This window comes from Gorilla gorilla, chromosome 3 (genome assembly GCF_029281585.2).
Source record: "Gorilla gorilla gorilla isolate KB3781 chromosome 3, NHGRI_mGorGor1-v2.1_pri, whole genome shotgun sequence".
Classification (NCBI taxonomy): domain Eukaryota; kingdom Metazoa; phylum Chordata; class Mammalia; order Primates; family Hominidae; genus Gorilla; species Gorilla gorilla.
The window spans coordinates 139,290,354-139,314,257 of NC_073227.2; the positions used below are offsets into that span (position 1 = coordinate 139,290,354).

The 23,904-nt window shown below is 37.3% G+C and overlaps 1 protein-coding gene across 1 annotated transcript in view; it reads left to right on the forward strand.

Moving 5' to 3' along the window:
• The first annotated feature begins 8,971 nt into the window (after positions 1 to 8,971).
• Positions 8,972 to 23,904, forward strand: part of MYOZ2 (myozenin 2) — a 52,050-nt gene continuing 37,117 nt past the window's right edge. Inside the window, exons 1-2 of the mRNA XM_004040322.5 lie at positions 8,972 to 9,163; positions 9,693 to 9,784. Of these exons, the coding sequence (XP_004040370.1) occupies positions 9,709 to 9,784 (76 nt within the window). The 5' untranslated portion in view covers positions 8,972 to 9,163; positions 9,693 to 9,708. The remainder of the gene's footprint in view (positions 9,164 to 9,692; positions 9,785 to 23,904) is intronic.

Sequence of the window (23,904 nt, forward strand, 5' to 3'; positions counted from 1 at the left end):
CTTCAAATATACCTAACTATATCCCCACCTCAAGGCCTTTGTAACCTCTCATTCTGCCTGGGATATTCTTCCCTTAATAAATCCTCATGGCTTGCTTCTGCATTTCCTTCAGGTCTTTACTTACATGCCAACTTCTAAGTGAGGCCTTCCTTGGTCATCCTATCTAAATCACAATCTCTCCCCAAACAATGATGCCTGGCTTCTCTACTATTTTTTCTTAGTATAATACTTCTTATTCTCTAACATACAGTACACTTTACTAGTTTTTCTTGTCCGGTGCCTGTTTCTCCCACTAGAAGATAAGCTCCATTAGAATGGAAAGTTTTAAAATTGTACTTACTTTTTTTTTGAGATGGAGTTTCGCGTTTTGCTCTTGTTGCCCAGGCTGGAGTGCAATGGCATGATCTTGGCTCACCGCAACATCCGCTTCCTGGGTTTAAGCCATTCTCCTGCCTGGGATTACAGGCATGTGCCACCATGCCCGGCTAATTTTGTACTTTTAGCAGAGGCAGGGTTTCTCTGTGTTAGTCAGGCTGGTCTCAAACTCCCGATCTCAGGTGATCCGCCCCCCTCAGCCTCCCAAAGTGCTTGGATTACAGGCGTCAGCCACCGTGCCCGGCCCAAAACTGTACTTATCTCTCAACACCTAGAGCTGTCATATACCTGGTATATGACAGTTGCTTAATAAATACTTATTGAATGAATACACTGAGAAAAAGTAGAGGAGGAAAACCAGGAGTATATATTCTTTTGGACTCAAGGAATAAAATGTTTCAAGTAAAATGAAATATCGATGATGCATTTTTAACTTAAAATGTTCATGTTTATTTTGAGAGGTAATGAAGCTTTGTTTTTAGAGCATGTACGCCATTTCAGTTTCAAGAGGACAAATATAAAATAACGGAGCTAAAGGTCTCAAAACCACCATCCCTTCTTGCCCTACCACTGCAGATCAGGGAATCAGGTGATAAGAATGAAGAATAGATGATTGAGCCAAGAGTGAGAGAAAAAACTAATATATATTGCATTCCTGCTATATGCCAAGCGTTATGCTGCATTATCCAACAAATATTGCCACATGCCTACCATATGCCAGAACTATTTTAAACACTGGGGTTACAAAGTGACTCCATCTACTAAAGAATAAAACATTAGAGCACTGGTTCTCTCCACTAATCAACCGTCATAGCCTTGGAAGTGAACTACCCCAAATCTCGCATCATCAGAATTAATACTGTTTTATACACCAGTGTTTGTTTCTCTTTTATCTCTAAGTACGTTCAAGTTTCTGCTTCTGAAACACACACACACACACACACACACACACACACAAACTCACATATGCTTGTAGAACTTGCTTTCCCTTCTAGAAATTGAACTCTCTGTCTCTCCTCAGTTCACAGCCAGTCCTTTCAAATACATAGTTGCCATTTGCCACATGCACTTCCCATCCACTCATTCTTATCTTAAATCCCTTCTATTTGGATTCTGTTACCACCACATTACAGAAGTGTCTCTAAATTCTGCCGATGACCTACTTCTTGCCAAATCAAGTGACCTTTTCTCATGTGTCTTTCTCTGTGGCTTTTGTGCAGATCTTGGCAGCGCCTAAAAATTCTCTTTTCTTTTGAACTTTGCTCTTCTGTTTCTGTTCCAGTGTCTTTCTTTTTCTTATTCATTCATTCATTTATTCAACAAACTTACTAGGCGCTGAATGTTTTACTCTCAAATTGCAGCATACTTTAATGAGAAAAAGCAGGTGGATTTGGATTCTAGCAAACTACATGGAAAACCAATGGATTAGTGGAAGTTTGGATGGTAAGCATAAAATTAGAATAAAGAGATTTATACAACTCATATTTTGTAAATGATATCAGGTTCTAATTCATCAATATATCATGTCCATATTAGTATACGCTTATCAAATATTCCAGGTTCTTCACTGTTTATTGCTGGGTGCCTTATTTCTCAGCAATCTCTCCTCTGAGCTACACAAGCTTTATTTATATTAATAATATCACAAATTAAGTTACATCAATATCTTTCTCAGTTAAGGAACCATTCTATTTTTTCTCTGTGTGTGACCTTTAACATGTGACTTAATCTCTCACTGCCTCATCTGCAAATGGGGTTTAAGCCATTTTTATTTAAGGTGACTGATATTGTTTGGCTGTGTCCCCACCCAAATCTCATCTTGAATTGTAGCTCCCATAATTCCCATGTGTTGTGGGAGGGACCCGGTGGAAATAATTGAATCATGGGGACAGCTTCCCCCATACTGTTCTCATGGTAGTGAATAAATCTCATGAGAGCTAATGATTTTATAAGAGGTTTCCCCTTCTGTGTGGCTCCCATTCTCTCTTACCTGCCACCATGTAAGACATCCCTTGCTCTTCTACCATGAGTGTGAGGTCTCCCCAGCCACGTGGAGCTGTGAGTCCGTTAAACCTCTTTTTCTTTGTAAATTACCCAGTCTCTGGTATGTCTTTATCAGCAGCATGAGAATAGACTAATACAGTGACTTTACATATTTTGATAACATCTTTTCATAAGTTTATGCAAAAGTTAAAGTTTTTCATGCTAATAACAATAATGGCTAACATTTATCACTCACTTAATATATACCAGGCATTATGATAAGTACTATGCAATGCAACAGCCTTGGACTGTTAATAATGTGCTTGTTCGTCTTTTATAGTCATGCTGCAGATGCTCTGGCATGTGATACATTGCTGTGAGATCTAGGCTCTGTCACTAAATTTCTTGACTATATACTCTTTTTTATTTTTATTTTTTTGAGAGGGAGTCTCACTGTGTCACCTAGGCTAGAGTGCTGTGGTGCAATCTTGGCTCACTGCAACCTCGGACTCCTGGGTTCAAGCGATTCTCCTGCCTCAGCCTCCCGGGTAGCTAAGATTATGGCACCCACCACCATGACCAGCTAATTTTGGTATTTTAGTGGAGACAGGGTTTCACCATGTTGGTCAGGCTGGTCTTAAACTCCTGACCTCAAATGATCCACCCACCTCAGCCTCCCAAAGTGTTGAGATTACAGGTGTGAGCCACTGCACCCAGCTGTATATACGTTTTTGTTTGTTTGTTTTCTGTTTTTTGTTTTTTTGGAGACGGAGTCTTGCTCTGTCGCCCAGGCTGGAGTGCAGTGGCTCAATCTTAGCTCACTGCAAGCTCCGCCTCCCGGGTTCACGCCATTCTCCTGCCTCAGCCTCCCGAGTAGCTGCTGGGATTACAGGCGCCCGCCACCACGCCCGGATAATTTTTTTGTATTTTCAGTAGAGACGGGGTTTCATCGTGTTAGCCACGATGGTCTCAATCTCCTGACCTCGTGATCCGCCCATCTCGGCCTCCCAAAGTGTTGGGATTACAGGCGTGAGCCACCGCGCCTGGCCTGTATATACTCTTTTTTGAACAAACAGCTTCATGTTTTCTTTATTGAACTTTTTAACTTAATTAGGTCATGCTAAATTTGTATGTAAGAGAAGGACAAGATTTTCTTGCAGGTGAGAAAACTTAAAAAGTTTCAGTATTTTGAATCTGTACTATATAGGAAAACTATAGCCTGGCTCAAATTGTGAAAGGAAATGCGACAAAGTTCTGGATAAGTGTTGGGATTATGCAAGCAAAGGAAAAAAATGACTTGCGGTTTGCTTTGGCAGCTTGTTTCTTAATATTCCTGTATTTGAAACTTTCTTTCCAAGTTCCCAACCCTATTACATTAGCTTGTGTCCTCGACAAGCTGGTCATCAGCCTCTGCTTATCCCTTCTTCTTCCCAGCTTAAGGCTCGACTTAAGAGCTTAGAAGGAAATACTTCGGTAAAAGAAATAAATTTACAAAGAAAGACAGGTATAACATGGGGCTTTCATATGAACAAATTATTTGGATGGAGTTAGATTTAATTCTCATTGTTGGCAGCGAAGGTGGTAAGTGTGTTTGTTATGCTGTGGTACATGGGCCAGGAAAGGAAGGAGAGGTCTGCACAGCAAATGGCTTCCATTTGTTTATGTTAGGCATTTTAATCACTTTAGTATTTGCACAGCTGAAGGAAAGGAAAGCACCCTGAGAATAGATATCATGAGGAACTCTAGAAGTTTGCAAACAAGAAAAACATGAGTTGGAAAAGAGCCACAAATATTATAAGTAAAAAGCACCTCACCCCAAATAAACCTAATATTAGGATGTTAAATTCCAGAGGAAATTAGTAAGGAGCACATTGCAATAATTTTTCTGACAATTCTCAACTCTGCTTCATTTTTGTTATATAGATATCAATGCAGAGGTATTTAGAGAAGATGAAGGAAACAGAGATGTCTGCACCATATGGTGAAAAAAACAAAAGCCTTCAGATCAGACAGAACCAATTTGTAATTCCGTCTCTGTAACATACAAGTATGATGCTTTGGGGGTTTTACTTACTCTCTCAGAACTTCAGTTTTCTTATCTGTAAAACAGGGCTAACCGTGCCTAGCAAACATTAACTGAATAGTGGTTGGAATTTTTCCTCTTAACACTCTTGTTACCCTTAGGCCTTTATGGTAATGAGACCAGTTGAAAACTCATCTGTCTTTTTTGTACTGTCCCACATTAGCTGGTAGAATGATTACCCCGTCAACGCCTATTCCTATTCTGCCCTTGCTATGGCCTGCTAAGGAGGTCAGTTATAGGCTGGATCCTCCTCAGTACAGGAAAATAGAAACCATGGAAGACACAGCAGGCCAATTATGCATCAAGAATGAAGCACAGAGTATTTTGCACAAACCGAAGGCCATGCTTCCATAGACAATCTCACCAAAGGTGAGTTGTTTACACCACCTTTGTTATATTTTCAAACAGATTCCTTCCTCCCAGAGTTAGCACTGTAACTGAGGCCCTGAAGGCTGGTAAAGAACTGATTGTCCCCTCAGACTGGTCACTCAACACTGGTCTGGCAGCTGTCCTGTTTGGGTTATGTGTGCCTCAGTCCAGAGCCGAGCCTCAATAATGGCAATGTTTTGTCTGCCCACCTAGCAAACAGTGAGTTCCCACATTCTGCCTACCTCCCCAATCCTCCCCTAATCTCTAACTGCCCACAGCCACCTAATATAGACTGTCAATGGGACAAGAGAAACACAGAATTAAAAAACAAGTGCTCAATTAGAGGAAGGTCGATGTAGACTTTGTTTACCAGTTGGCTAAAGTGCTCATGTTTACCACTGGCTGAATAAGGTTGCCTTTCATGAGTCCTCATGATGTGGATTTTTGTTAGGTAGCAATATAGCAATAAAAGTCACTTTATTTAATCTTTTTTTCTCTTTTGGCAAGTGGTGAAGGAGTTGGAAATGCAACTGTGGCCAGCCCCAGCAGTGGAAATAGTTTGGTTATAGAGGTGTTGAAAATCTCTATCAAAAACTTCTTTCTCACTAGCCTCCTAAGGCACAAGTTTCTGCCATTAGAATCCTATTATTTTGCCTGTAAGAAAAGTTTGTATCTTCTGTCTTTAGCACCAGTTATTTTAAAATACTTCGGGCCTTGAAAGAAAGATAAAGTACTACTCTGCTTAAACTGGGGTGAAGGAGAAGCTTCAAGGGAAGGAATGAGTAGTAGGGCAAGGGTAGGAATCGAGTCTCTGGGGGTAGGAGACATCCTTTTCTAGTCTATAGTGTGTGTGTGTGGTCATGGGGTGGGAGGGTGTGAGCTGAGGACAAACGATGATCTCAGTATGACGAATTTGGGCTGAATTTTAATTTTGTCTAGTACCAGATCTCTGTGCGGATGAAATAGAAATCGATTAACTGTGACTTGATTTAAAATTAAAAGGCATTGGCTTTCAGTATGGACCACCTGAAAATGCTTTGTAAATAACCATTAAAGTTCTGTTTAAAGTTCACCATTTGTGCTGTGAAGCACATGGATAGCATATCCCATCTTAAGATTGCAACATCAGTGACTTGTTCTTTCTTCTTTTTCAGAACGGATAATAACTCAGAGACCAGAAAGCTAGATATGTATGAATGAACTTATAAAATAAGGCAAGAGAATTTTAAGTACAATCTATTTGAAAAATAGACAAAAAGGTGTAAGACCTTATATTCAGTAAAACTTTTACAATCTTTTAAAATACAGTATCTATTTTCATTTTGGAAACCAAAATTAATATAACAATGATTATCTGTTGAGAGCACCATTTCAACCTTTAGAACTGTATGTAACATAAAGTTGGAAACATATGAAGATGATCAAATAGGAAAACCAGAACTCTCTTAATCTTTGTTTTTTTTAACTGAATAATGCAGTTGATTACTTTAAAATTCTAAATCCTACCATATTGCAGAAATAATAATAGCAAAAGGAAAAAAATCATTTATTAAATTTTTACTAAGTATAAGGAATTTCTAAATTGTCCCATGTAAAATGTCCATGACTTTATGTGATAGATACTGTAATCACCATTTTACAGATGAGAAAACAGAGTTTAAAAGACTTGCCTAATAGCATACTACGGTAAAGGCTACAGCCAGGAACATACGGGCACTCAAGGGATTTTGAGAGGGAATTTAAATTTATTTGCTTTGGCAAAATAGTTTCTCATTTGATACCTAATTATACTTTCAATGCAAATGGTTTGTTTAGAAGCAATTGCAATAGGTTAGCTAGATTAGCTTAAACCTCCTATCTACAACCTTTAGCTTTCTCTCTCTTTTTTTTTTTTTAAACAAGGTCTGGTCTTGCCCGGGCTGGAGTGCAGTGGCTTGATCATAGATTACTGCAAACTCTACCTCCTGGACTCAAGCAATCTTCCCACCCCAGCCTTTGGAGTAGCTGAGATTATAGGTGCTTGCCACTCACCTGTCTAATTTTTGGGTTTTTTGTTTTTGTTTTTGTTTTTTTGGTAGAGGCAGAGTTTTGCTAGCTGGCCTAGACTGGTCTCAAACTCCTGGGCTCAAGCGATCCACCCACCTTGGCCTCCCAAAGTGCTGTGATTTACAACCTTAAACTTTCAATCCTATGATCAGGCACCAAAATGTATAACCTATTTCAATCTTATAAAATACAATTCCTCCCACAAATAGCCACCACCTTTGTACGTTCAAGCAACTGTTCATTTGAATTCCAAACTCATGCCAAATCTTTAATGCATTCTGCAGTTAATCTCCAACCTACTCATTTATTCATTCATTCAATGAATATTGAGTGCTTACCATATGCCAGATACAATTCCAACTGCTGAAGATACAAAGCCCAAGCCATTACAGGATTCATAGTTTAGTAGAAAAAAGAGATATCACATAAATAGATGCAACCTCTACCTCCTGGACTCAAGCAATCTTCCCACCCCAGCCTTCAGAGTAGCTGGGATTACAGGTGCTAGTAAAACTGTTGAGGACGCCATTTCAACCTTTAGAATTGTACATAACATAAACTTTTGCTAGATAGATAGATAGATAGATAGATAGATAGATAGATAGATAGATAGATAGATAGATGATAGAAAGAATAATGTTGACATGTTCTTAGTGAAAAAACTGAGTTGTCACTCAGCAACAATTATTTCTTTGTTAGTAAGTTATGTATGAATTTTAATTGGGCTCATGACCACCTAGAATAGAAGCTACACTTCCCAACCTTTCTGGAGTTATGTACGGCTATATGGCTAAGTTCTGCCCAATGGGATGTAAACAGAAGTATGAACAATATCAGACATGTTCTGAAAAGAAGACAGTGTTCCCTTCTCATTTTTTTTTCTTTTTCCTGCTGGTTGAAATATATGCATGCTGACTGGAGCTGGGGCAGCCAATTAGGTCCAAGGGGTCTGCATTTTAGGGATAGTGGAGCATAAAGTTAGAGGGTAACTGAGCCCTTGATAATTATGTCAGTCATGCAAACCCTCAATTACTTACTTCTAGACTAAGCTTACCTGTGAGAGAAACATCTTCCATCTTTTTACAGTTCTGTTTTGGGGGGGTTTCTGTCACTCCCATTTGACTTCTATCTTAACTAATAGAAAAATATAAAGAAAATGAAGCAGAGTAAGGGACTAGAGAGTGGCACAGTATGATATTTTAGGCAAGGTGATAAGGGAAGGATTTTATGAGGGATTGTTATCTGAGCAGAGTCCTGAACGCATGACTGTGCCATGTGAGTAGAGGGAATGTATGGAAGGGGGAAATAGTAAAAGGAATACAGTATCTGTTTTCATTTTGGAAACCAAAATTAACATAGTGATTATCTGTTGAGGACACCATTTCAACCAGGGAAAGGGGGAAATAGTAAAAGGAAAGGGGGAAGTAGTAAAAGGAAAAGCCCAGAGATGAGAACACGTTTTTGTGTCCAGGGACCATCAAGGAGGCCAAACCTTTTGACAGGCAAACCTTTCAAATCTTGTCATGCCTGCAAATGAAAATCCTTGACCCTAGACATTGTAGAGACTGGTCAACTTTGCAGGGACTGGTCTCTGTAGGCCCTTCAAAAAGCATGACCCAGTTATGAGTCTCAGCTTCTACCCAGCTTCATGGCTCATCCTCTAATGGTTCATTTCAAAATGCTTCCTGAGTTCACTATTCAAATACTACATACTTTTCTCAACCTAGCATGAGTTCTCACTCCAGCTTAAGAACTGGCTGTATTGATCCACCCCACATTACTTCCTTTCTTCTAGAGTCTACATAGATATTACTGCCTATATTGTTCATCTTAATTATGAAAAATCTATCATTCTGTTCTGATTCATGCATGTGTCTCTTGCCACCTCAATTAACGTGTAACATAAGAGCTAGATGTTTAAAAGTGTTTAAAATCCCTTTTGGCTACTATCTGTTCAACAGAAAGTGCTCACTAAAAACTTTCTGCATGTCCAATGAACGTTTCATTTAACCATCTCACAAACTAGAAACACAATGGAGAGAGCCTAATCTTTCCCTGTTCCTCCCTTTCGCCAGGAAGATATGAGTAGCTAAAGTATTTGGTGCTATATATAGCCAGTTGATGTCAGCTGAATGCCAGTCTCTTCAGAAAAGCTCAGTCCCCAGTTTGAGTCAGAGTAGGGACCATGCTGTCCCAGGTTCAAGGATAAAAACCATCAGGCCCAAGTGCCATCCATAGTCCATCTCCAGAGTCTTCCTCCACAAACTGGGATTCATCCCCGCTGAAAACGCACAATCTAACAGCAAGGTGAGTATGTTGTTTCCTAAAATGTTTTATTAGTCAGTTGTCCAAGGATATTCAGAGTTGTGACTCGTAAATGGGCATTCTCTGCTTTAAAGGACAGCTGTTGCCAATATTAAAATGCTACCACCAAAGAATTCTGGTTTAGTCTAGTGTCTTCTTCATTCTTACAGTTTGCTGGAATTGATGGAGTGTGATGCTGGTACAAATGAAGGCCAGTGAGGAGACAATGACAGACTAAAATACTGTGGAGAAAAGAGAGGGAGGGGAAAGGAGACCAGCAATTTCATTGTTTCTCACTGCCTGATGATCATTGTATTAATGTCCAGACTGGGTCTCTGTTCACTGTGACATTGCCTGTCAATGAATAACATACTCTGTCACCAGATAAGGAATGCGTATTGAAGTCTTTCAGTAGCAAGCGATAATAACTTTTTAATAAAGAACAAAGATGTTGTCTTTCAAAACAGTGATTATAAGACACTCCAAATGAGTTCTTCACATTGCCTCAATAATGTCCCTTTGTTTTTAACAGGGAACAAAAAAAAACCATGCTATCACATAATACTATGGTGAAGCAGAGAAAACAGCAAGCAACAGCCATCATGAAGGAAGTCCATGGAAATGGTATCAATAAAAATCCTTCGTAGCATTAATATAGCACAGCATGAATGTGGCTCCATCCTGACGTTGTTTAATATTCCATAGTTTACTTCCTTTAGATTCTTGCTGTTCTGTCATAACAAACCTGGAGCTCTAGGGGGTGTAGAAAAGCCTATGGTAACTAATCCTTTTGTAGTCATCCTTTCTCATTTGGAAGCTATTTTCAGAGGAACAACTGCTGTAAAAGGCATGAAGCAATCTGACAGCTGATGTACATTCTGCTTGGCCTGCCTTCTACATTATAAGTTAAGATCACTCTCGATTCTTTTTTTTTTTCTGGACAAGTCTCATACAATCTTGTCTTTATTGTCCATCCCACATGGTTTAGCTTGATTTCTTTTACCTTACATTATATAAATCACTCAAAATAAGTTCTATCATCTTTTTTATCAAGCTATTAAGTTGGAATTCATATTTATTGCTTATTATTTAACTCCATTTCTATTGCTTATTTATTTAACACTTCATATTTGTTAATTGATTTACTAACGTATTTTGTGTGCAAAGTCTACTTTTATTTGTAACTTCTGAGAAAATATAAAGTTATTGTAGTCTCAAAGCATATGACTCAAAAAAATTTTAATATATATTACGGGCAAGGTAATATTTCACTCTCTCCTTTTCTTTAAATTCTAGCAACTAACTTGAGAAAGCAATGCTTTATAACTTGCATTTTGATTCTTATAAAGGAAATTCAACTTTGTTTATAAGCAATGTATAGCATCAATTTTAAAAGTTAAGAAAAATATTCAGATCCTCTTAGGAGCTGATTTGAGCCATTCCAGATATATTTGTGGAATTTTCAGAATGCCTCCTTATTTCCCCTGTATTGACAAGGAATGCAGCCTTTCACCACTACAATATTGAGACCTAGAAGCTTGAGACCTGGGAAGAGTATTGAGCATAATGTTTTCATATTACACCTTCCGTAAAGCAAGAGGAACAGAATCAAAGACTTTTAGGTGCTCCCCACACAATGTAGTCACAACTAAGAGGTCCTGTTGTTGTTTTCTATTTTCTGCAATACAAAACCACTGTACTAGATTCAACTTGGTTCTCATGTTTTACTGTAATGTCAAATTAGCTTGGAATAAAATGAGAATAATTCTGAATCAGATACCAGAACTGAATTCATACCAATCCAAAGTTCCAAAATTCATGCCTTATTTAAAATTTCATGCATCTTTGTGTTTCCAGCTTCAAGTAGTTTACTTGAAATTATTTTATAGCTTTTCTGATCAATGTGGCAAAAATCAGATGATCACTGGAGTTTGTGACAAAATTGTTTACCTTAAAATAGACCTTTCATGTTATTATTTTCTAATGACATCCTAATCATAAAACAGTCAGTCCATTTAACATATTCCAGCCTAAGTCATGTGTTGGAATCTACTCTGTTAGCTCTGACATAGATCTGTAAGGGTAAGAAGTTTTTTTTCGTTTCTTTTTTTATAAACATAACTATTGTTTTTATGAAAAATATTTGGGAGAAAACACACAATTATATATCAAAGTGGGGGAAACCCTCAAAACCACTATCTCACCACCAGTAAATCCTAGCCACGTAAAGTCAGCTGAAGCCCTCCCTCCCATGTCACTGGATGAGTACCAGCTCCCTTAAGAGGAGTCACATGCTCTGTCTTTGTTGGAATGTCAAGTATTTCAGATAACATGGGGATAATCAGACTCTTTCCAAGCTCATCCCAGATGAAATAACTTCAGTACTTTATGAAACAGCTCAAATATTTTTCTTCTCTTATTGCCTCTGACATTTTATATGGAACTTTACTATTTGTGTACAGCATGATGTTTAGAGATCTGGAGCTAGGGGAGTATAATTTTTTCTCGGGATGCATAATAAAATGGACTTCAGAGAAACTTTTTTGGGAATGATCCTCCAAACTTTCAAACATTTTACAGGAGTAAAAATCTGGATAATTTAAGATAAAACATGCAACTGCTTTGATCTTAATTGTAAGACTAAATAAATCAAATTTTGACTGGATTGTCCTTTATAAAGATAAATTGAAAAGGATGTTCCAGTCGAAATCCCCTTCTCCTGCCTTCTCTCCTTTCCCCTTGTGCATCAGAATTTTTTTCCAGCATCATAACTCATTTAATTTTTATTACTACTTACCAAAAACATTTAGCTTGGAGGAGTATAAAATGTGACAATGAGTTGGCTAAATCACTTGTTGTCCTCTTAACATGAGGTGGAAATTCAATCCCATTCTTGTAGGGGAAAGAGATTGCAGCCGGTGAGTCTTTGAGATAAATCACTAGAAAAATATAAGAACCGGAAATGGAGAGTTTTACATCAGAGCCCTCATTCCATCAGGAGTGATAACCTCAAAGAATTATTGAAAAATTCTCTTCATATAGATTATAATGCTAACTGCATAGAATGAGTAAGAGGTGGATAACTCCCAGCCTCCACTAATCACAACCCCAAATTGTTGCTCATTTTGAATCCATTGTGATTTGGTTTCAAATTATGTACTAGAAGCAAATATGCTACACTCCCAACAAATGACTAATAAAAAGCATCCCAAACATGCAGGCTGCCTGCTTTTAGATTTACCTTCCTCATTATATCATAGTTATGATTACCATCATCATCACCTTGGCAGGAAGCAGAGCTAATGGTAAAGCTGTCCTGGTTACTCTTGTGAGACAAACCTCTGTGCTTTATATAAAAGTATCTCAGCCACAGTTGTTACCATCTAACAAGTGCTATTGTAAAAGACAAAAAATAATTTGCCATTATCTATGCATGAATTAGTTGTGGAGATGAGAAAAGATGGCCTCTGATAGTCCCCACCCATGAGCCCTGTGCAATTTACCCCTAAATCTGTACATATTTTCCAGTATTAATCATATTTTTCTCTTGTTCAGTATCTCATGTGAAACTTGAAGACTGAATGAAGAGAGAGAGGTAGGAAAGGATAAAAGGATAGGAAGTATTAAACTGATAAAGAGATGGGGCAATCAGAATGAAATAAGGAGAGGCACTCTAGAGAAACTGGCATTTGTTTAGAAATGCTGGGGGAAAGGAATTGGAATTTTAAAAACCATAAGAAGAACTGGGAGTATGATGTTCCCTGACTTTAGGCATGGATATTGCTGACAGTTTAGAATAAGAGCTTCATAAATAGAGAAGACCACAGTGCCTCCTAAGTAAGCTTCAGTCACCCTACAGTCCTCTCACCTGGGTTCCAGGAGGGCTTTTTTTGGTATGTTTTTTGTTTGTTTGTTTTTTTCTCCTCATGACTGGGCAACAACTTTCCCCAGCACACAGAAGAGAACTGGGCAGGTTGTTTCTTTAACTTCAGGAAGAGAGCTTAGCTTTGTGGTCTAAAAACAGGAAGCCCAGGTTCTAAATGGAGTGCTGTTGTTAAAGTGGTACCAGGGGTCCTGGGTTCCAGACAAGACATCAGATTTCACACAGAAAATGAGGAAGGCTGGATTTGCTGATACATCTAATTATAAAATTCCATGATTCTAATTTACTGAGCTATGTGCAGAAACCAAACATCAGTGTGTTTGAGTTCCTCTATCAGTAACAAAGGAAATGATAATATTGACATAAATTGCAAGGACTCCTTGAAAAAGTACAAAGTCTAGAATTTCAGATGAAAGATTACATGAAGACCGCTTTTACTTCTCTTGTAGGAGTGTATCTTAAACTGTAACTAATCAAATCTTCAAAATCAAAATGAAGATGCCAAAAAGGCCTTTCATACCTCCTATCAAATATATAAAGTTTATAGAAGAAGAACTTAATGATTCAGTGTACAAGTTTGGTAATTTTCTGTGGTTTGTTTTAATTTTCACATTAGCATTCTCATAGCCCCAAGAAAAATAATAGCTAGAAAGGTTTGCATGTTTTATTTTGAAAACTGGTGTGCAGTCATATCTTGTGAATTCATAAGTTTTCTGAGCATCTAACCCCTAATAAGGCACTCCAGAAAACGAGTACAAGAGAACTAGGCTAAATTGTATTTTACACTGAAGTTGAATTTGTAGAGTTCAATTCTAGCTATGTTATTCCATCATCCTAACTTTCTTTGAAGGCTTTTTCACTCAAATATGTTTTAGACGTACATCCTATAAACAGAACTAGATTATTCTGTTTGTATAATTCAGTACATTGGTAATGTCATTTTTTGAATGTTTATAGATTTATACAGTTTTTAAATAACATTTTTATTAATGACAAATTTTTGAAAACTTTATAAAATAGCCTTAGAACTCAAATCAAGACAGAGATATATGAAATAAGAAAATAAAGAATCACAGATGGTATTCAAAATCAACTTTTTTATGTAGAGATAATTATCACAGAACTTTTTATCAATTGGAGTTTTAAGGCATTATCCAAAATCACAGTCTGGACTATGATCTTACATGTTATATGTAATATGTACATACATGTTACTTTTTAGAAGAACATATTTTATGGACTATTATTCAATTACATAGGCCAACTGTCCAGGGACAGGAGGAAGAGTTCTGTGCAAATGCAGATAATCAATAAGCCCACCCTTAAGCAAATAAGCTTCAGCTAGCTACCCTCTAGTAATTGCAGTTGCCAGTCATGGTAGAACAGTTTTAAAAGGTCTTTTGTCATACAACAATTATCTGTAAGTGAGTGTCTTTGCAAACTATGGATTAGATTAACTCATCTAACTGAAGTTCTCAGTATAAATGACACCAATAAGAAAGTACACCTAACCATATTATTTTCTTTCTTTCTTTTTTTTTTTTTGAGATGGAGTCTTGCTCTGTTGCCCAGGCTGGAGTGCAGTGGTGCAATCTCCGCTCACTGCAACCTCCACTTCCTGAGTTCAAGTGATTCTCCTGCCTCAGCCTCCCGAGTAGCTGGAATTACAGGTGCCTGCCACTATGCTTGGCTAATTTTTGTATTTTTTTAGTAGAGACAGGGTTTTGCCATGTTGGCAGGGCTGATCTCGAACTCCTGACCTCAGGTGATCCACCTGCCTCAGCCTCCCAAAGTGCTCGGATTACAGGCATGAACCACCATGCCCGGCCTTATTTTTAATAGATGATCTAATGCCACAAAGACAACCTTCTAAGCCATGAAGGCAAGGATATGTATTCTAAATAAAACATCATTTATCAAGCATCAAGATTAAACACACCATTAAGAACCTGTGCAAGGGTTTGCAGTGAAGGGCAGGCAACAGCTGAACTTAGAATCTGTGTGCTCAGCTGACAGTGTTCTTGACTCTGAAAGTTTAAGTAATGAGAGTGATCATGCATTAGATTCCTTAACTCACAAATGGTTCTGAAACCCTTGCTCCAGTGACATCATAAATTTAACTATTAGAAGGGAAGGGAAGGGAAGAAAACCTTGGAAAATTTTGTTTGTGTGTTTTATTTGTTTATGCAAAATATCCCTGACACTGATGGATGTGTCCATTAGTATGCTATTATATATTTAACAATTGGTTCTTGAATGGGGCAGCAGTAGGGATGTTTTGATTTGTAGAATTTGCACATTTCTGTGGTATAAATGCTTCCACCACGGCCAAATTCAAGCTACCACCATGGAAGCACTAAATGCAGAGTTGGAAACAGATATGCAGTAGTAGAACATTACATATTTTCCCCATACAGTTACAATGGATATAAATAACCTCAAGAGCATAACGTCTCTTCTATCTTTTATAATCTAAATGGAACTTGCTATTTTGAATCCAGAATCAAAAAGTTGAAATATCGCATCCCCATCACATTGTCTAGTATGTTGAGGGATATTCATAGACACACTAAAAAATAAACTTGCTCATCCTTCCATGGTCCAAACACATAGTGACAGAGACTCCAAACACTTGCAAATAAGCAAGGCTGAATATTCCCTGTAGAATTCAGCAAAGCTGATGAGCAACTCCCGGGAAATTGTTGTAAAATACCCTCATGTACTCTGCTCTGTTTTGCTTATGCCTTTTCCATAGGCTATTTCTACCATTCCTGGGGACTGTGAAGTGCAGCATTTTGTTTTGTTTTGTTTGGGGATACTAGAGAGCCAGACAGAGCTGTTCTGCATTGCATTAGGAAGAGGTATAAAAATTTTTAAACATTTTAATAATAGACTTTATATTTTAGAGTTTTAGACTTGCAGGAAAGTGAGGGAGAAAGTACGATGAGTTGCTATATAAACTTCTTCCCCGCTGCTGTTTCCTCTATTATTAGCATCTTGCATCAGTGTGTATTTGTAACAACTGATGAACCAATATTGATAACTGTTGCACTCCATTTTGTACTGCTGTAACAGAATACCTGAGATTGGGTAGTTTATAATGAAAGACATTGCTTCATGGTTCCAGATGCCAGGGAGTCCAATATCAAGGTGCCAGCATCAAGGGAGGGTCTTTTTGCTGAGTCATCAAATGGCAGAGGACAAGAGAGAAAAGGGGGCTGAATTCATCTTTTTATAAGGTCACAAATCCCACCCATGAGGGTGGGGTACTCATGACTTAATTACCTTTTAAGGGTCTGAGCTCTTAATACTATTACAATGGCAATTAAATTTCTTTCTTTCTTTTTTCTTTTTTTTTTGAGATGGAGTCTTGCTCTGTCACCTAGGCTGGAGTGCAGTGGCCCGATCTCAGCTCACTGCAACTTCTGCCTCCCGGGTTCAAGCGATTCTCCTGCTTCAGCCTCCCGAGTAGCTGGGATTACAGGTGCACACCACCATGGCTAATTTTTGTATTTTTAGTAGAGATGTGGTTTCACCACATTGGCCAGGCTGGTCTCGAACTCCTGACGTCATGATCTGCCCACCTGGGCCTCCCAAAGTGCTGGGATTATAGGCGTGAGCCACCGCGCCTGGCCTGGCAATTAAATTTCAACATGAGCTTTGGAAAGGACAGACATTCAAACCATAGCATTAACTAAAGTCCATAGTTTACATTAGGATTCACTCTTTGTGTTACGCAGTTCTATGGGCTTTCACAAATGCAGTGTCGTATATCTGCCATTACAGCATCACACAGGATAGTTTCTCAGCCCTAAAAATCCTCTATGCTCCACTTATTCATCCGTCTCTCTCTACCTCCTTCCAAGTCCCTGGCAACTACTGATCTTTATGCTACCTTCTAGTTTTGTCTTTTCCAGAATGTCAAATAGCTGGAATCATACAGTAAGTAGATTTTTCCGACTGGCTTCTTTTACTTAGAAATATACATTTAAGAATCCTTCATGTCTTTTCATGGCTTGATAGCTCGTAATTAAATTTTTTATTTTGAGTTTTTTTTAGATAATCATAGTTTCACCTGCAGTTGTTAAGATATAATACAGGGCTATCCCATGTGCTCTTTCCCAGTGGTAACATCGAGCAAAACTATAGTACAATATCAAAACCAGAATATTGACATTGATACAGTTAAGAGACATAGTATTTCCATTCCCATAAGGGTCCCTCATGTTGCCCTTTCATAGCCATACCCACTTCTCTCTAGGCCCCATCTCTCCTTAAACCCTGACCAATCACTATTCTGCTCTCCATTTCTATAATTTTTCTGTAATTTCAAGAATGATATACAAATGGAATCATACAGCATATAACCTTTTGGGAATGGCTTTTTCATTCAGTGTAATTCTCTAGAGATTCACCCGGGTCTTGTTCTCAATGATTTGTTCCCTTTTGTTGCTGAATACCATGCTGTGGATGGACCACAGTGTTTTTAATAGTTTACCCATTGAAGTACATCTGAGTTGTTTGCAGTTTTTGATTATCAAGAAGGAAGATGCTATGAACATTTGGGTATATGATTTTTCAAGAACACAAGTTTTCATTTCACTGGGATAAATGTCCAGTATTGCAGGGTAGTTCTGCATTCAGTTTATAACAGAATTTATTAAATTGTTTTCTAGAGTGTCTGTACCATTTTATATCTTCAGCAGCTACGTATGAGTGACCCAGTTTCTCCACATCCTCACCAGAAAATGGTGCTGTCATCATTTTTCATTAAAGACATTCTGATAGGTGTATAGTGATATATCATTGTGATTTTAATTTGCATTTCCCTAGTGACTGATGATGTTTACCATCTTTTCAAATGCTTATTTGCCATCTGTATATCTTCTTCAGTTGAAATGCCTCTTCATGTTTTGGCCCACATTCTAATTGGATTATTTGCTTTTTTAATAGTGAATTTTGATAGTTCTGTATTTATGCTAGACTGTTTTCAAGGTTACATGTTTTGAAAATATTGTTTCTCATTCTGTAGCTTGTCTTTTCATCCTCTTAGTAGGGTCTGTCTCAGAGCAAAAGTTTTTAATTTTGATGATGTCCAGTTTATCAATTATTCCTTTTATGGATCGTGATTTTGGTGTTGTTTAGCAACTCTTTGCCTAGCCCTAGGTCCCAAAGATATACTAAAGTGATTTTTCTTCCTTAGCCCATTAACATGGTGAATCTTTGCCTAGCTCTAGATCTCAAAGATACAGTAATGTGATTTTTCTTCCTTAGCCTATTAACATAGTGAATTACATTGATTGATCTTTCAATAGTGAAACAGCCTTGCCTCCCTGGATTAAACCCCACTGGCTCATCATATAAAATTCTTTTTATATATTGCTTAATTATATTTGCTAAGAATATGTTAAGGATTTTGCTTCTACGTGTATGTGGGATATGGGATATTGTTTTGTAACTTTTTCTGTGTGTGTGTGTGTGGTTTTTTTTTGTTTTTTGTTTTTTTTTTTGAGATAGGGTCTCACTCTGTCTCCCATGTTGGAGTACAGTGGCCTGATCTCAGCTCACTGCAACCACCTCCCAGGCTCAACTGATCCTTCCACCTCAGCCTCCCAAGTAGCTGGGACCAACGCACCACCATGCCCAGCTAAAATTGTGTGTGTGTGTGTGTGTGTGTGTGTGTGTGTTTGGTAGAGACGTGGTTTCACCATGTTGCTCAGGCTGGTCTTGAACTCTTGAGCTCAAGCAATACACCTGCCTCAGGCCTCCCAAACTGCTAGGATTACAGGCGTGAGCCATCCCACCTGGCCTGTCTGTGTGTGTTGTCTTTCTCTGGCTTTGGTATCAGTGTATTATTACCTTAATGAAATGAACTAGGAAGAACTCTCTTCTATTTTGGGGCAGAGATTATGTGGCATTGGTGATAATTGTTCTTTAAATATTTGGTAGAATTCTCCAGTGAAATGATTTAAGTCTGAAGCCTTTTGCAGGGTGAGGAGATTTTTAGACTATAAATTGAATTACCTGAATAGTTATATAATTAATCAAGTACTCATTTCATGTTGGGTGAACTGAGGTAATTTGTGCTTTTTGAGGAACTGGTCAATTTTTTCTAAGTGCTCAAGTTTATGTGAATTTATATGTAGAATTGTTTGTAGTATTAATATTCTTATTATCTGTTTGCTATCTGCAGTGTCTGTAATGATATCTCTGATTTTGTTCCTAATATTGTTAATTTGTGTCTTCTCTATATTTTCCATGTTAATCTTACTAGAGATTTATCAATTTTACTGATCTTTTAAAAACCAGCTCCATACTTCGTTGATTTTCTCTGTTGTTTTTCGGTTTTTTATTTCACTGGTTTCTGCTTCTATCTTTACTATTTCTTTCCTTCTGCTTGCTTTGAGTTTATTTTGTTCATCTTTTTTTTTTTTACATTTTTTGGGGTAGACACTTAGTTTATTGATTTGATACTTTTTTCCTTTTTAACTGTGCATTTAGTGCTATAAATATTCCTCTCAGCACTGTGTTAACTGTTTCCCATAAATTTTGATATGCTGTATTTTCATATTCATTTAGTTCACTGAATTTTTAATTTCCTTTGAGACTTCCTTTTTGTCCCATGAACTATTTAGAAGTATGTTGATTAGTTTCCAAGTGTTTGGAGATTTTCCTGTTATCATTTGTTACTAATTTCTAGTTCGGTTTTATTGTGATCAGTGCTAACAGTCTGAATAATTTAACCATTTTAATTTGTTGAGGTTTATTTTATAGCCCAGGATATGATTTATCTTGATATATATTCCACTGGCACTTGAAAGAAATGTGTGTTCTATTGTTGTTGAATAAAATATAAATGTCAATTAAGTCCTATTCGTTGCTAATATTGTAGAATTTTATATTCTTACTGCTCTTCTGCCTAGTTGTTCTATCATCTGCTGAGATGGGGGGATTGAAGTTTCCAACTATAATTGTAGATTTGTCTATTTCTCCTTTTAGTTCTACTTTTTTACTTTAAATATTTTATAGCTCTGTTTCTGGTGCATATACATTTGGGATTTCTAGGCAATCTTTGTGGATTCACACTTTAATCATTATATAATGCCCTTCTCTGTTTCTGGTAATCTTTGTTGCTGTGATTTTATCTGATATTAATATCAGGTAATATTTGGTTGATGTTGCTTGATATATATTTTTCCAATCTGTTACTTTCACTTGCTTATAATGTTATTATAGGCAGTGAGTTTCATGTAGGCAGCATCGTCCAACAAACCATAGTTGGTTCACCTTTAATCCAATCTGACATCAATTGATGTATTTAGATTATTTACATTTAATTTATTAATGTCTTAGATCTTAAGTATGTAATTTTATTTTTAGTTTTCTATTTGTCATCTCTGTTTTACATTCCTGTTTTCTTTTTTCTGCCTTCCTGGAGATTACTTCAGAGTTTCATTTTGGTATAGTGTTTTCAAATGTATCTGTTCATATAGCTTTCAGGAGTTGCTCTAAGTATTGCATTATATATGCATAACTTATCACAGTCTACTGATGTTGTCATTTTACCAGTGCAAGTATAGAAAATTTATCTACTTTTGGCCAGGCACGGTGGCTCATGCCTGTAATCCCAGCACTTTGGGAGACCGAGGTGGGCGGATCACTTGAGGTCAGGAGTTCGAGACCAGCCTGGCCAACGTGGAGAAACCCCGTCTCTACTAAAAATACAAAAATTAGCTGGGCATGGTGGTGGCAGGCACTTGTAATCCCAGCTACTCCGGAGGCTGAGGCAGGAGAATCACTTGAACCTGGGAGGTGAAGGTTGCAGTGAGCCAAGATTGGGTCACTGCACTCCAGCCTGGGTGACAGAGTAAGACTCTGTCTCAAAAAAAAAAAAAAAAAAAAATCTACTTTGATGTCTTTTTATCCTCTCCTGTTTATCAAATAATTGTCTTAAGTATTTCTTCTACATACATTTACATCAGTCAGTATTATAATTTTGGCTTCTACAATAAAATATAATTTAGAAAGCCCAAGAGGAGAAGGGAAGCCTGTTGTATATACCTATATTTCTGCTTACTATATACCTTCTTTATCTCTGATGTTCCAGGCTTCCTTCTTTTATTGTTTCCTTTCTGTTTTAAAAAAACTTCATTTAGCCATTCTTTTAGGGTAGGCTTTCAGGCAACAAATTCTCTTAGTTTTCCTTCATCTGAGGATGTCTCAAGTTCCCCTTTATTTCTTGCAGGATATTTTTCACTGGGTATGGGTTTCTGGGTTGACAATTCTTTTCTTGCAGCACCTAGAAAAATATGGTACAACTTCCTTTTGGCCTCCATGGTTTCTGATGAGAAATCCACTATTCTTCTAGTTATTTTCCCCTTATATAAGTAAGTTGTTTTCCTCTGGTGGCTTTCAATATTTTCTCTTTGTCTTTAGTTTTCAGAAGCTTAATTATAAGTCTTGTTGTGAGTTATTCAGGTTTATTATGTTTAGGGTTCTCTTAGCTTCTCGAATCTGTAAGTTTATATCTCTTGTCAACTTTAGGACATTTTTCAGCCGTGATTTCTTTAAGTACTTTTCCAGCCTCCCCTTATTTTTCCTCTCCTTCTGGAACTTCAATGACATGAATGCTATATCTTTTATTAGAGTCCCATGAATCCCTAAGAATACCTCGTTCATTTGTTTTCAAGTCTATTTTTCTCTGTGTTGGTCTTATTGGGGAAATTCTATTCTAACAGCTAAGTGATTTTTCTCATTTGCCCCCTCTATTTTACTATTGAGCCCATTCACTGAGCTTTTTACTCAGGTTATTATATTTTGAGTTCTAAAATTTTTGTTTGGTTCTTTACATCTTTTATTTCTCGACTGAGTTTTTTTTTGTCTTTTTTTTTTTTTTTTTTTTTTTGCTGCTGCTGATGGAGTCATTGGCAAAAAAAAAAAAAACTTTCCATTTAAAGAATTTGTTTCAAGTGGTTTCCTAACTGCTTTCTGAAGCATTGTTTTAAATTATGGGTACTTTAAAATCTTTGCCAGATAGTTTTAATATCTCAGTCATCCCAGTGTTGGCATTTGATTTTTTTTTTAATTTTTCATTCAGTTTGAGATTTTTCTAGTTCTTTGTATGATAAGTGATTTTCATAATATATATAAGTGATTTTCAATTTAAGCCTGGACATTTTCACATTATGTTCTGAGATGCTTGCTCTTTAAATAAACCTTCTTTTTCATCTGTTCTTATCTGACACTGCTCCAGCAGGAGTGCCAACTCATTACTGCCAGGTGAATGTAGAAGTCTGGGTTCCCTATTTGGCTCCACTGAAACTTGAGGGGAGCCTCTTTGTTATTGCTGGGAGAGGACAGGAGTTCAGACTCCCACGTAGTCTTCACTAAGACTGCAGAGACAAGGAGCTAGTTACTGGCCAAAAGGAATGAAAGTCCCAACTTCCCACTCGGTCTCTCTGACACCACCCTAGTGGGAGTATTGGAGAAACTTGTTACAGCCTCACAGGGTGAAATTCTGGGCTCCCCACAAGATCTTAACGTGGGTGAGAGCGAAGTCAAAGTGTTTTCTGTGGTGCTTGGCTAAAGTAGCGCGGCCATTGTCTAAACATTTTCTGTCTTGCAGAGGCAGCTCTTTTCCTGGTCCTTTAGCTGGAGAGAACAGCCTTTCGTTGGTGCTTTGTCTGTCTGGACCTCTTGGTGTTTCTGGGTTGCCATCATCTTCAGCTTCAAGTCTGAGATTTAGGGGCCAAAAGAACACCCAGAGTATTAATCACCATGTTGTTCCTTGGGTCCTGGGGTCCCTAGCTTGTCTGCCTATTTCTTTACACTTTCAGAGTCTTTTATTTATTTATTTATAATGTCCAACATGTGAGGTTGTATTTAATAGCTTTACAGGAAAAAACACATCTACTTCATCTTCCCAGAAGCAAGAATCTTGATATTGTGACTTTTATAATTAGTGGACTCCTCTAATTTTACCTGTAAAAACAAAACAGGTAAACTAATTTTTCTCTCAAAAGAAAAGTGGGGAAAAAATTTAACAAGTAATTCTGTTGTTTTATCCCAAAAGCTTAATTGTTATGGTTAATATATCATCAAAGAATGTTGCCCCAATCAAAATAATTATTTACTTTCCTAATGGCCCAATTTTTCTTCCTATGCATTTAACGGTAGTCAACTGTGGCTAAAAGACTCTGTGGGTATTACAGAAATATATTAGTGATTAAAGAAGCAAGTGGAAAGATTGTATCTCTTTTGGATTTTGGAAAAACTGTTTAGTAAAAGAAATAGGAAATAACACTCATTTACTGGATATCTGATATATTTAAGGTATGGGAGACACAGAAAGTAAAACCTAAAGAAAATGCAAACCATAAAACAAATAAAACAAAATCAAATATATGTGATTCAGTGTTATGGGAATGTAGAGAATGAATGAGTAATTATGAATAAAAATTTTAGGTAAGAAATTAATATAAATGGCATTTGAGCTGGATTGGGGAAAAAGTTCACTCAGTACTTACCATCTGCCTACTTTATGGAAGTTACTCAGTGCTAGATGCAGAATAAATAGTATTTTGACCGAGTCTGAGAAATGGGGTGGGTTGGAGTGGGAGGGTAGGCATTTCAGTAGGGGGATAGCTAAAGCTGACACAAAAAAATGTGGGGAGCAAAACAGAGTTTATGAATGTAACTATGAAGCCATGCTATTTGCAAGCTCATTCTATACGGAAAGACTAAATTGTACTAGTAGTAATTACAGCTAACTTTTAAATTCACACTATGTGCCAGGTACCAGGCTACATGCTTTACATGAAGCATTTTTATTTCATTCTCATATTAATGCTTTGCAATAGGT